The sequence below is a fragment of the Squalius cephalus genome (genome assembly GCF_949319135.1).
Source record: "Squalius cephalus genome assembly, chromosome: 3".
In the NCBI taxonomy this organism is placed as follows: Eukaryota; Metazoa; Chordata; class Actinopteri; order Cypriniformes; family Leuciscidae; genus Squalius; species Squalius cephalus.
This window is the reverse complement of record NC_137124.1, coordinates 7,196,738-7,209,628: the sequence shown is the minus strand read 5'-3', so window position 1 is coordinate 7,209,628 and position 12,891 is coordinate 7,196,738. Positions and strand designations below refer to the sequence as shown.

The 12,891-nt window shown below is 36.9% G+C and overlaps 1 protein-coding gene across 1 annotated transcript in view; it reads right to left on the bottom strand.

Annotated features, from left to right (window-relative positions):
• LOC307156321 (immunoglobulin superfamily member 1-like) overlaps window positions 1–12,891 on the bottom strand; it is a gene marked incomplete at its 5' end in the record, with an annotated part of 516,462 nt that overhangs the window by 82,442 nt on the left and 421,129 nt on the right. The window contains one exon of the mRNA XM_079867612.1: window positions 5,069–5,335. Coding sequence (XP_079723738.1) covers window positions 5,069–5,335 — 267 coding nt within the window. The remainder of the gene's footprint in view (window positions 1–5,068; window positions 5,336–12,891) is intronic.

Genomic DNA, 12,891 nt, shown 5'->3' with positions numbered 1-12,891 from the left:
CATTGTGGAAGCAAAAATCTGCAAACAATGGAAGTATTAAAGGTCCCATATTGTCAAAAATGAAATTTCCTGGCTTTTTTCATGATAGCAGAGGTCTAGGGGCTACATATGTAACTACCATATAAGTTTCAAAACTGTCAATCCACAGACAAATGCACACAGCCTGCATAAAGTAGCTGTGCCTTTTCACGAGCCGGTGTGACTTCTGTAAGAATGTGACGTCAGAACAACTCAGTCATCGCCTTCAGTCATCAAACACTGTCCACCCCCTCCTTCTGCCCAACCCCAGACAACATCGTTGCTGATCGAGCAACAACAACAACACAGAAACAGTCGAGAAAACGCTGTTCAGTCGATGGATGTGAGACCTGCTCTCCCGAGTGCGGCGCGGGACTAGATCTTATGGCCGAGTGCGGAGAAATATCTAAACAAAACATCCAAGAACTAATAAATCGTTATTCATATGTTGCACAAAAGCAACAAGAATAACTAAAACTAAATAAAAACGATTTACAGGCCAGAACGAGTTTCTATTTATAACATGTTTGCAGCGTTGAGCAATGTAGCCAATCACAGACATGTGTTGATTTCTTGAACGCAATGGCCAATGAGATGATAGAATCCACTCACCACTCAAAACTGCTGAATTCTGCTGGCAAATCCTCTGATTATAACAAACGAAGTGTAGACATTATGAAAGATTTATTGTGCAGTCAGCTTCATTAATGAAAATGGAGCTTTGTGAGATCGTGATGAACTCAGATATCAACTTTTTAGGAATTATTAAGGGAGCGCACTTTGCGCTATTTCTGTCATGACAAACCATGCACGCAGCTGGTAAGTCCCGAATAATGTTAATAATAATTAATAATATTAAGAATATTAAGTAGATAGGCCAAAATCGACCTGTTCTTGGCATAGCTCCTGCGAAAGGAGCTGTAAAAATATATTGAGATGGTTTTTGGTACTTATACCGCAAATATATAATTTTAAGGACATCAAAACCTAAAATAAATCTTCAGAAAGGTGTACAATATGGGACCTTTAAAGGGAATGGGAGATGAGACTCTGATTGGTTTATTGCGCTTAAAGCCCAAAACACACCCATTACTCATTAAGAGAATAGGGACAACACTTTAAGACCATGCGCTGGGTGTTTTAAACTAGCAAAAAATGGATTCAGACACGCACTAAGTGCACTTGCCGTGCGCTTTAGACCAAGTGCTTAGATCGTTAAAATAGGGCCTATAGTGTTAATGGTCATTTTTAAATTACAGCAAACTAAATCATTTATTTTGATTTGAAGGGGTGTTTGTCTTTTCCACTCCGACACCAAACAGAATAACAAAAATATAGATTTTGAGAAAAAAAAAAAAAAATCCAGAGCTTTCAAAGAATAATGTTAAAGTCTCTGGTAAGTTCAGGGAATATTAGTTATAGTTCAGAGTATCAACAGGTAATGTGACAGACCAGGTAAGTTTACTGATAAATAAGCTTATAATCTAAACTTTTTAAAGCAAAAATAAATATGATAAATATCACCACACAACAAATGTTGAAACAAAAAGGTTATACATACATACATACACACACACACACACACACACACACACACACACACACACACACACACACACACATACATATATACCTATATATATATATATATATATATATATATATATATATATATATACACACCTTATTCAGTCATTTTAGGACAGACTGTTTTTAGTTCAGTTAATTTATTGAAAACATCAAAAACAATACCATTGTTCACAGTAATATTCCTCTCAATAGTTTATTCAGTAATATAAAAAAAATATTAAAGTTTAAAAATTAAAAAATAAGTTTAAAATAATAATGATTGCACAATCTGCACTAAGAATGTAAATTGTGAATTGAAAGGAGAAGAACGACTCTCTGCTTCTTAGCGTCTGTTTTCATGGATCTGTGTCTCATGTCGAAGCTGCGTCCTCTTGACGTCACATTTATCGGCCGCATACGTCATAAAGAACGTCTTATTTCAGGACAGTCTCCATTATAAAACTGAGCGTTATTGCTAGTGAAGTGTAAACTGTTGTAGTTTCCTCATGGGAATGTAATGGTCAGTTTACTGAGATGAAGAGCCTCATGACGTTTGCGGCAGATAAATGTGACCTCCGGAGGATTCAGCCTTCCACATGAGACACAGCCGGTGACTCCAGGATTTGATGATCTGTGAGATTGAGAATGTGTGTGTGTTGTTCACCATGAGCTCTGAGTGACTGAACTTACTCACAGCGGCCTTTCTGGAGCCCATAACCACGAGTGAGAAAGGTCGATATTAACACCAGTGTTGGTGTCGGCCCGATACTGCGCTCTCATATTCATACTCATAAAAATGCTCCGATACCAACAACCGATACTATGCAGTGTGTGTACAGTGTTTGTGTCCAGACAAAGAAACTGAAAACAGAGAGAATAATGGAGATACAAAAGCTGGATAAAAAAGAAAAAAAGATACAATAGAAAGTCGTCTATGAAGTAAATGTCTAATCAGTGGAATATTAAACGAATAGTCACGTCTATATTGCTGTTACGAGACGCACAAGCTTGTCGAGCGCATCCCTTTTTCACAGACATCAGTGGAAAGTTGGTAGTGAAAGTTTTTATGAGGACAATGATGTTGAACTCACCCTTCACAGAGAGATAAAGAGAGCTTGATGTTGATGAGTTTGGTCTTTCATCTCTCTGTCCTTTACACCAGTACTGACCCTGATCAGATATAATTACTCCTGTGATAGTGAGAGTGTCTCTGTTTACAGTGTAACGATCAGACGTCTGTAACTTTACACTGTCTTTATACCACTCATATCTCCAGTAACTGTAAGAGTTTATCACACACTTCAGATTGACTGTTTCTCCAGTGAATACAGGACTGTCTGGTGTCACAGTCACTGTAGATGTGGGTAAACCTGAGAAGAAAGTGAGAAAGGTTTAGAGTTCAGGGTTTATGGGACGGTAAGTTAAACCTGCTTTCTGGAACAGTCTCTGTCACTTTACTGTTACTGGTTATAGATGTAAAATATTAGAAAAAAAGACTAAGCAATCACAATTATGCATGCAGATAAATAAAAGGAAAAAAAGATGAGAAGGCCAAAGTGGTCATTTGTATTTTGAACGCTGAAGTTAACACAGATTTTCTTACATTTGTCCTAAAACACTTCTAAAATATATCACACACGAGGCTGAAATAATCAACAAGAGTATTTATGTTGGAGCTTCAATGTGGACATAATGCAGACAAAACATCTGTTTCTGTGCAACACATTTCATTTTTGTATTAATTACATAAAAATGTATGTGATTATTGGAAAAAACTACATTAATATCCAGACTACAAGTTCTTCTGTATTCACATATCACACAACTGCAGGTTGTACAATATTTAGACTGTACAATTTTTTAACTTGCAATGTAATGATGTCATGTGTGACAGATTTAATAATTTATTGTTGCTTAATCTGATCTGTTTCACATTATATTATGAAATAAGTATAATTACTGAATTCAGTAAGAAGTGAGTTTTCCACTCTGAGCAAAACCACAGTGTCTAGATTGGTTATGTGATCATGATCATGTAGAGAGTGTTTAAGAGGACAATGATGTTGAACTCACCCTTCACAGAGAGAGAAACAGCAGAGCTTGATGTTGATGAGTTTGGTCTTCCATCTATCTGTCCTTTACACCTGTACTGACCCTGATCAGACTCAGTAGCTCCTCTGATAGTGAGAGTGTCTGTGTTTACAGACGTCTTTAACTTTACACTGCCGTTATACCACTCATATCTCCAGTCACTGTGATCAGAGTTTATCACACACTTCAGATTGACTGTTTCTCCAGTGAATACAGGACTGTCTGGTGTCACAGTCACTGTAGATGTGGGGAAATCTGAGAAGAAACAGAAACACAAAATGACTCAAACATCTCTTTCAGTGCAAAGTAAAATAATTACATTTTGTAAATGTTTTGAGGATGTTGAAGATCTCAATGATGAAGTTTTATTGCAGCAACAGTGACAAAGTGCATTAAAGCCCCTGCGTTCATCAGAGTCAGAATAAACCCTGAATAATCTCTGCTCAAACATTATATACTGTATTACATTCTTCTTCCAGCTCTACATGTAAATCAAGTTTTGTCTTAAAAGTAAATTGAGGATAACAATGAAAGTGAAAGCCTTCCGTTCCCACATCTCTGATATCGTTTGAGACGGGAACTCCATGTATCCTTCATGTATCTTCTGAACACCGGATTATTCTCGACGTCACACTGCCGTTTCACACTAGAAGTGATCGAGTTTCACTCCGGTGGTGTTTACATATTACTGAGATCAGGAGGAATCGTCTCTATGATAATTAAGCTCTTTTAGGGAAGAAACATATTCTAATACATATCTTGAAGTGGAAGCTGAGTCGGGGCAGACTAACATTTCTCACACTATATAGTTTATAGATGATTTTATCTCATATTTCCTAATATTAGTTGTGTTTTGCTGTTGTACTGTCATTAGTTTTGTCATGTCAGTTGTTTTGAGGCTCTGGCTCCGTCACGATCTCAGACAAACACCTCTGACTCGCTATAGAAAGCAGAATGAAGCTCCTGAAGGAGAGATGAAGATCTCCAACTACAAGCTCATATGAGGAGATACTGAGTCTGAATCAACTTCATCAGACTATCTGAAGACTTCATGAACTCATTTAACATCATTATCTGTGAGTCGCGTCATTCTCTCTGACTTCAGCACAAAACTCATCTTTTCTATTAGTAAATATCTCCTGTAACCATAGCGACAGTGACTAAAGTCAATCTCAAAGATGGAGACGCCAATAACACTGGAAAGTCACAATTTACATGATGTTTTAAAAAATATCCTGATAAAAATGTGCAACACACACAAGACATCTGAAGACAATCATGACTAAAAGTGAATTGCTTATAAGAACAGATGTGGCTGATACAGAAGATCATAAGTGTTGAAATATGGATTTTAAATGATCATTAAACAGATGTGAATATGAAGACTCACCTGATACAGTCAGTGTAACAGCATCACTGAAGTCTGTGTGTGAGTTTGATCTCGCTCCTCTACAACTGTATTCACTGACAGACACATAATAAGCTGTTAAACTGAACTCTGCTGTTGTTCTTGTTGTATATGGATAGTCAGTGTCTCCATCTTTAATCCAGCTGTATCTCCACTGAATGTCTCCTCCTCCCTGTATGTCACATGTGAGAGTGACTATCTCTCCTATGAACACAGGCTGATCTGGCTTCACCGTCACTACAGGTTTCACTGTATTAATACACATATGAGTAAATATTGATTAAAACAGCATCACAGTCTCATGGTCAATGTTAGTGTTTATGAACTCAAAACTTCCTTATGAGAAAAAAATGAAAGATCAAGTTTGTTGGAAGTTTGTATTGATTACAACAAAATTGTTTGTAATTATTGATAGACTATATACTGATAAACTTTGTATAAACTGAAAGACTGGGTAAAGTGTGTCATACATGTAAACTGAGTATATAATACATGTATGTTATTTTCTATTTGTGTGTCACAGAATTGCAGCTTGTACAACATTTACAAATCTTACATAATTTAAGAGTGTAAAAATATTACAGACTTAACCATGCAAAGTGATGAGGTCATGTAGCATATACAGTTAGATAATAAACTGTTGTGCACAGTTGTAACCCAATTTGGGTTATTTTGGCAACCCAGCGTTGCGTTAAAAAGGGACAAACCCATTGCTGGGTTGTTTTGACCCAGCATACTTGGTTAAATGCTTTTTAACCTAAATTTTGGAGTAAAATTACTCCATCACTGGATTAAAATGAACCCAAAATGGGTTTGAAATTAAACCCAGAAATCTTGAACATTATAATTTCACTTTACACACATAATAAATATCTAAAGGTACAAATTGATTTAAAATGAGAATAAGGGCAAACATGGTCAAAAGTAACAACGTGCATGTGAGAAGTGAACTTCCAAATTTAAGTTCAACCAACTTTAAACTTATAGCTAAAGAATTAGTCTTATAACTAGGAATTAGTTAGTCTCAGCCAAACTCAGGGGAGTATTAACAGGTTGTGTGACAGACTGTCATGATCCCGGTGCTGTGTCTTGTGTTTTGTATGGACTTTTATGACTACAGACTGACTTTTAAATGAATTCAAATTTTCCCTTAATTGTTTCTGTGTTCACTTCCTGTGTTTGGTTCCGGTTTTGCCTTGTACCTTGTTTGTCGCCACCATCGACATAATAAATAATACATAGACGCCCTGCTGAGGGCAAGACTGCGCTGTAAACAAATGCAAGTAAACAGATGAGCTGCAGTTTTTCTGGATAAAAACAATAATAACGTTTACATTTATCAACCGATTTCAGTGGTTTGTACGTGGTGTAAAAAAGTTCCATCTCTAATTATTTAAAATCTCGATAGTTAGACTTATAATATTTTTTTTTTTTAAATAAGGAATTGTCAAAGCTTAGGCTTGTCATATATTTGGCTTTTTATTCTTGGATACGAATTGTTAAGACCCCCATATTGATATATAATGTAATTTTCACATTAAATGAAGTAAAGCTTTCTAATTGTGGAAAAAGCATTTTCTGTCTTTGACCCGATTTTAGCAATAAAGGGATCATATCCATTTTTCCACCATGAGAAACCACATTCTGTTTAGGTTTGGCTTTAGAATTGGCCTGTAGGCCTGACCGTGCATTGACAAATGTCCACACTGTCCCATGCCTTTTTTTTTTTTTTTTTTTTTTTTTGCCTGTGTTGTAGGTCTTTGCAGAGTTTAACAGGATAGTCACCACAAATCTGCAGAGTAATTTTTTATGGTGCTGTGGATCGCTACACACCATGCTTTGTCACAATCTTCAAGTCTTCAAAGAAGCCTTGGAGAGAAATTTGATGAGCGTAAGCAGGAAATTAATACAGGGGTGAGTTTACTGCAGCCTTAACTTTTTATTATTCTGAGTTGATCATGGTTTTGCTTACAATCTATCTAGCTGTTTTCTAAAGTGTTGTGGGGTTTTGTTGATAAAGTACATATGAAAGCGCTATATAAATGCCTCATTAATTCATTCATTAATTCATTCATTAATTCATTAATTAATTCATTCATCCCTTTAACTGTGGACTGTTATCTTAATAGTCACTTTCTCCACTTAGGGAAGTAAGTGAAGTAAAATGTGCACTGTCAAGCAGCATAGTGGAAATGACACTTTTTTTTTTTCATCTTCAGAATAAAAATAAATAAATATTTTTAATGAAATCCGAGTCATTTCTGTTCCTCCATAGACTGCAATGAAATAAATAATTAAAGGCATACTATGCAGTTTCCGTTTTGGTCAAACAGCGACCCCTAGAGTCGCTGTGGAGTACTTGTATTTAACGTTACTGTCGTAAATACCACTCACACAGAGCCGTCTCTGCATTCACAGCCTGATCCCCTCCCCCCTGTATACTGGTACCTGTTCAGTAGGATGGAAGCGTCAGACATCGAACAGGCACAGATAGACTCCGAAGATGTCTACTGACCAGGGGTCTCATTTATAAAACTGTGCGTAGGAACCTTACTAAAAGTGTACGTGCGCCCGAAAGCCAAAAAAGGCGTACGCAAAAAAATATTGAGACTTATAAACCGTTCGTACGCCAGAACCTGCGCAGAATTCACTTTGTAAATCCCAGTCAGCGGAAGATTGTGCGCACATGCGTCTCCTCCCCGAAATAACCATATATGGAGCTTACAACGCCTAGTTTTACTATGCAGATCCTTATCTGCATATCATTTGCATATGATTATTCATCCACGTGATAACGTTTAATGGTACAAGACACATTACATTAATAAAAATCATGTAGTTGCCTATCCTTGCCTTGTTTTTGAATACATAAATCAAATAGTGTATAAAATACATTTCAGAGAAAGTTTTTCTCACTCTTTTCCACTGGCCGAATTGTATTTTTAATGGAAACAGATAGGCCTTGGACATTATTTGCATGAAACTATTTTCTCAGACAATCTTGTATTATCATGATAAGCAATTGTCTCTGTGGTTAAAACATTAAAACACAGCTCGCCACAGGAAAAGTGTTCAAAAACATCGCATCCACAACAAATATTTCTATTGATTGAATTTGAATATAAAAAATGTTGTAACTTCTCAGTAATGATTTCATGTTTAAGTGTTTAACTCCATTAATTTGAATGGCATATTTAATCTAAATGTTTATATCAGAAGTAAAACATAGTTTAAATCATGATTTTACTTATTTAAACTGTTATTTGCGTCAGTTTCACTAAACGGCCCAACGCGCTCGCTGGCGCGGACATTTAAGATGGGATGGATATTTGCTTCAAATGATAGGCTTGGTGAGTCAAAGTATATTTGTATTTTTTTAGATTTTCTGTCTAAAAGTGACCAAAAAGACACTTAACTCCAGCTCACCATCGGTGTCGCCAAACTGCTCTATCTCCAAAAAGTTTGTACGCATGGGTCAGAGTTTGCGTGCAGGTGCGCACATTTTCCCGTCAAGTTTGTTTTTATAAATCACAACTTATGCGTCAGAAGTGGCGTACGCCTCTTTCAGGGCCTGTTTTGTGCGTACGCAACGGTTATAAATGAGGCCAGGTAATGTTTCACAATTTCATACAAATATTACGTGCCGTAAAGGTGATTCTCGCAAGATTTGGCGGGGCGCCACCTCTCAAAGTGTTGGTAATTGCCTATTATATAGAGCCTTTCACTGATTGTTTACAGCTTAACATAAATTACACCCATAATTCGTGCTAAGTGTCATGGAGCGTAGGAATAAGGTGGATGGTGTGAGCAGTCAAGTCGCAGATCGATGATCGGACCATATAGTGTGAGCACATAAATTGTGAGCTTTGGCTTTACATCGCATGCCATACTCATACAGTCCGAGTAGGTAACCTTGCTGAAATCGCAGTGTATGCCGGCCTTAAGCAAGCGGTAAGATAGTTTTCCATTCTGAACAAAACCACAGTCTCTCAATTGTATGTGTGATCATAGCAAAATGAGTTTAGGAGGACAGCGATGTTCAACTCACCCTTAACAGAGAGAGAAACAGCAGAGGTTGATGTTGATGAGTTTGGTCTTCCATATCTCTGTCCTTTACACCAGTACTGACCTTGATCAGATTTAATTACTCCTCTGATAGTGAGAGTGTCTCTGTTTACAGTGTAACGATAATCAGACGTCTGTAACATTACACTGTCTTTATACCACTCATATCTCCAGTCACTGTGATCAGAGTTTATCTCACACTTCAGATTGACTGTTTCTCCAGTGAATACAGGACTGTCTGGTGTCACAGTCACTATAGATGTGGGTAAATCTGTGAGCAAAAGAAAATATTCCGAACTGAATATGTGAGTTAATAAAGTTTTGCCAATAAAATACTAATTAAATGTGTTGTTTTTGGGACAGAACATGTATTTGTTTTCTTAGTAAAAAATCGAGTTGCTCATATATGTGACCCTGGACCACAAAACCAGTCACAAGGGGCAATTTTTTTGAAAATTCTGATTTACACATCATCTGAAAGCTGAAATAATTAGCTTTCCATTGATGTATGGTATGATTGTTATATGACAATATTTGGCTGAGATACAACTATTTGAAAATCTGTAATCTGAGGGTGCAAAAAAAAAAAAAAAAAAAAAAAAAAAATTCTCCATTTATGTTTGCAATAGTGCTGCATTCACTCACAAAAAATAAATGTTTTATATATTTACGGTAGGAAATTTACAAAATATCTTCATGGAACATGATCTTTACTTAATATCCTAATGACTTTTGGCATAAAAAAAAAAAAAAAAAATCGATAATTTTGACCCAATGTCAATGTATATTGTTGGCTATTGCCAGAAATATACCCGTGTGACTTGTGACTGGTTTTATGGTCCAGGGTCACATATATGAACAGCAGTAACATTTGACATCACAGTCTGAAGCATCAGTGGAAGATGCCTAATGTTTCCAAGGTAGATTTAACACACATAACGGCAAATATTGATAGATTAAAAATCAAGCAATGTAATCTATTGTGTTTGGTTGTTTTTTGACAACTTTTTTTGTAGACCGACAGAAGTCAATATTAATCTCATTCAGGACTAATTCAAACTGCACAGACAGACACCGACCAATGGCAACAGACGTTTGTCAGGTTTCCACGGATCAGCGTTACCCCTGTTGACATTGATCGTTGCTAATTTCAGTATGTTCAGTTTCCATTTGCTGCGTCGTGGAATGTTTAAAAAAATGACATGCTGTAATCTGGTGATAGTCTGCATTGGTTGCCATGTATCAGTGCATTAAATTAGCCTTTAGAAATAAAGTTATTGGTCTTAAACAGAGATTTGATAATATGAAGGAATTTTGTTTTACCTTGAGTGTGTCCAGAGTGCCCGAATAACAGCATCAGGACTAAACAAACACAGTAAGCATTTATTATTAAAACAATGTAAAATAACACATATGAACAGCTGTTGAAGAACTGCACATATGAACGGCTTCCAGAAATGAAATATGGACTTGTTTTGTTGGAGAAAGGTCTTCAACGTGTTAAAAGCATAGACTGTAAAGGTTAAAAGGTATATCTGTTCTTCTAGCTCACCATGACCACTTTAGGTCACAAAGGTCATTGGAACCAATAGTTTAAGTAAGCATTTCTAAGTTAAAGTCTTTACATCACTGTGTTATATTAAAGTTTCCTCTCACTGAGAGAAAGAACATGTCATCTGGATGTTTTGGGAAGATTGTTAGAATCCGACTGTTCTGCCCATGGGTTTTGTTAAAGGGGGGGTGAATTGCTGTCTCATGCATACTGAGTTTTTTACACTGTTAAAGAGTTGGATTCCCATGCTAAACATGGACAAAGTTTCAAAAGTTAAGTTGTACGTTTGAAGGAGTATTTTTGTTCCAAAAATTGTCCTTCCGGTTTGTCACAAGTTTCGGGAAGTTTTTTTCGAGTATGGCTCTCTCTCACGTAAGAGAGGGCGGAATTTCCTTATATGGGTCCAAAGGGCACTTCCCTCGGAAAGACGCACGCGCGCACGCACTCAGAGCAAGAGAGTGAAAGCAGTTCGCCATCAAAGCGCCCTGCCCGGCTTTTGGGAAGCCAGTGTCACCAAAGAAGTGTGTTTTTGGTTGCCAGGGCAAGACAACCCTGCACAGATTCCCAAAGAACCCAGCGTTAAGGCACCCGTGGATGGAGTTTGTTTTTCCTGAGCATAAACGGAGGTGTAGACTGTTTGTTCCCTGCATTTCGACGATGATTGTTTTATAAACAAAGCCCAGATCGTCTAATGCTTAAGGATCGAGCAGTCGCAATGATAAAGGTTCGCGGTCGTGCGTTGGAACCGGACGGTGAGTAACTGTTGAACAAATAATGTCTCTGTGTGTTGTCACTAGCTCGGCGCGTTAGCACAGCTTTAGCTTCGCCCACACGGCCCGCCCCCAGCCGCTCGTTTTTTTCCGGAAAGACTCGGTACACCCTATCTTTCTTTGATTAATATAATAAAACAAAAGACTTTTTGGAGATATGAAGGATGCAATATTACTCTATAGGTACTCAAGATTAACAGGAGATTGAGTGAAAATGAGCATTTCACCCCCCCCTTTAATGTTAGAGTAATTAGGACCTCTAGCGCTCAAATATGGTATTGCACGCTGAATCAGGAAGTTAGTTTTAAAGGGGTCCTGAACTGCATTGTTTTGTTTCATAATATTTTCTGGGGTATTTTCTTATAATGGTAGAATGATTTTTACTTATTATTTTTTGTTGTCATAATTAAGAAATGGTTACTTACACGTTGTGGCAATACTCTCGAGTCCATATCGTAAAAGTCTGTGCAGAGTTTGCAAACTGTGAAAAGCACACAGTGAAGATCGTTCCAGCTGCAATAATCCTCGATCTGTTATGTTTAGATTTCTCCTTAGCAAGAACTGCCTGTAAGTTGTTTATATTTTATATATGTTATATTTTATATATGTATAACATATATATTTATATATGTTATAGTATTTCTAAAAATAGGTGCCGATTTCATGTTGATTTAAAACCATATAGGAGTATAAATCTTTGATTTCAATTTCAAACTGATTGTTTATTGAGACATTATATTTCAAGGTAATTTAGCTTTGTTAGTATTTGTAAAAGAAGAGACGATTTCACCTTAGTGTATCTTTTGTGCTTATTTTCAGTAAGCACTTCCTTTGTTCATGTCTACATGCTCAACAAGAGTCTCTATTAAAGGGGTTTTTGAGTATGATTTCACTTTTCTAACTTTAGTTAGTGTGTAATGTTGCTGTTTGAGCATAAACAGCATCTGCTAAGTTACAACGCTCAAAGTTCAAAGCAAAGGGAGATGTTTGCTTTTAAAGAAATAGTTTTTTAAGGACTACAACAAACTGCTGGTAGGGACTACACAACATTCCTCCAGGGTTAGTGACATCACCAACCGTAAAATTTGCATAAACCCCGCCCCCGGGAACACGCAGTCCATGTTGAGAAGAGGAAGCTTGTTGTAGTCGAGCACATTTGTGAGTCAGCTCAAACTGTAGCTTCCGTCTTGTCACATATATAGAAAGTCACTCTGTGCATCTCACAACAGTTCCTATACGAGCAATTTAAAGATTATCATGACAGAATATGCTAATTGAAGATGGTAAACTCCACATCAGCAACATAAATTCATCAACTACCATTCAGAGATGTCCTGTTGCTTCTACATGTTGTCACTTCTTCTTGAGTCGCTCCATCTTTGTCTGACTCCGTTTAAACATAAAAGGCAGAACAGTTT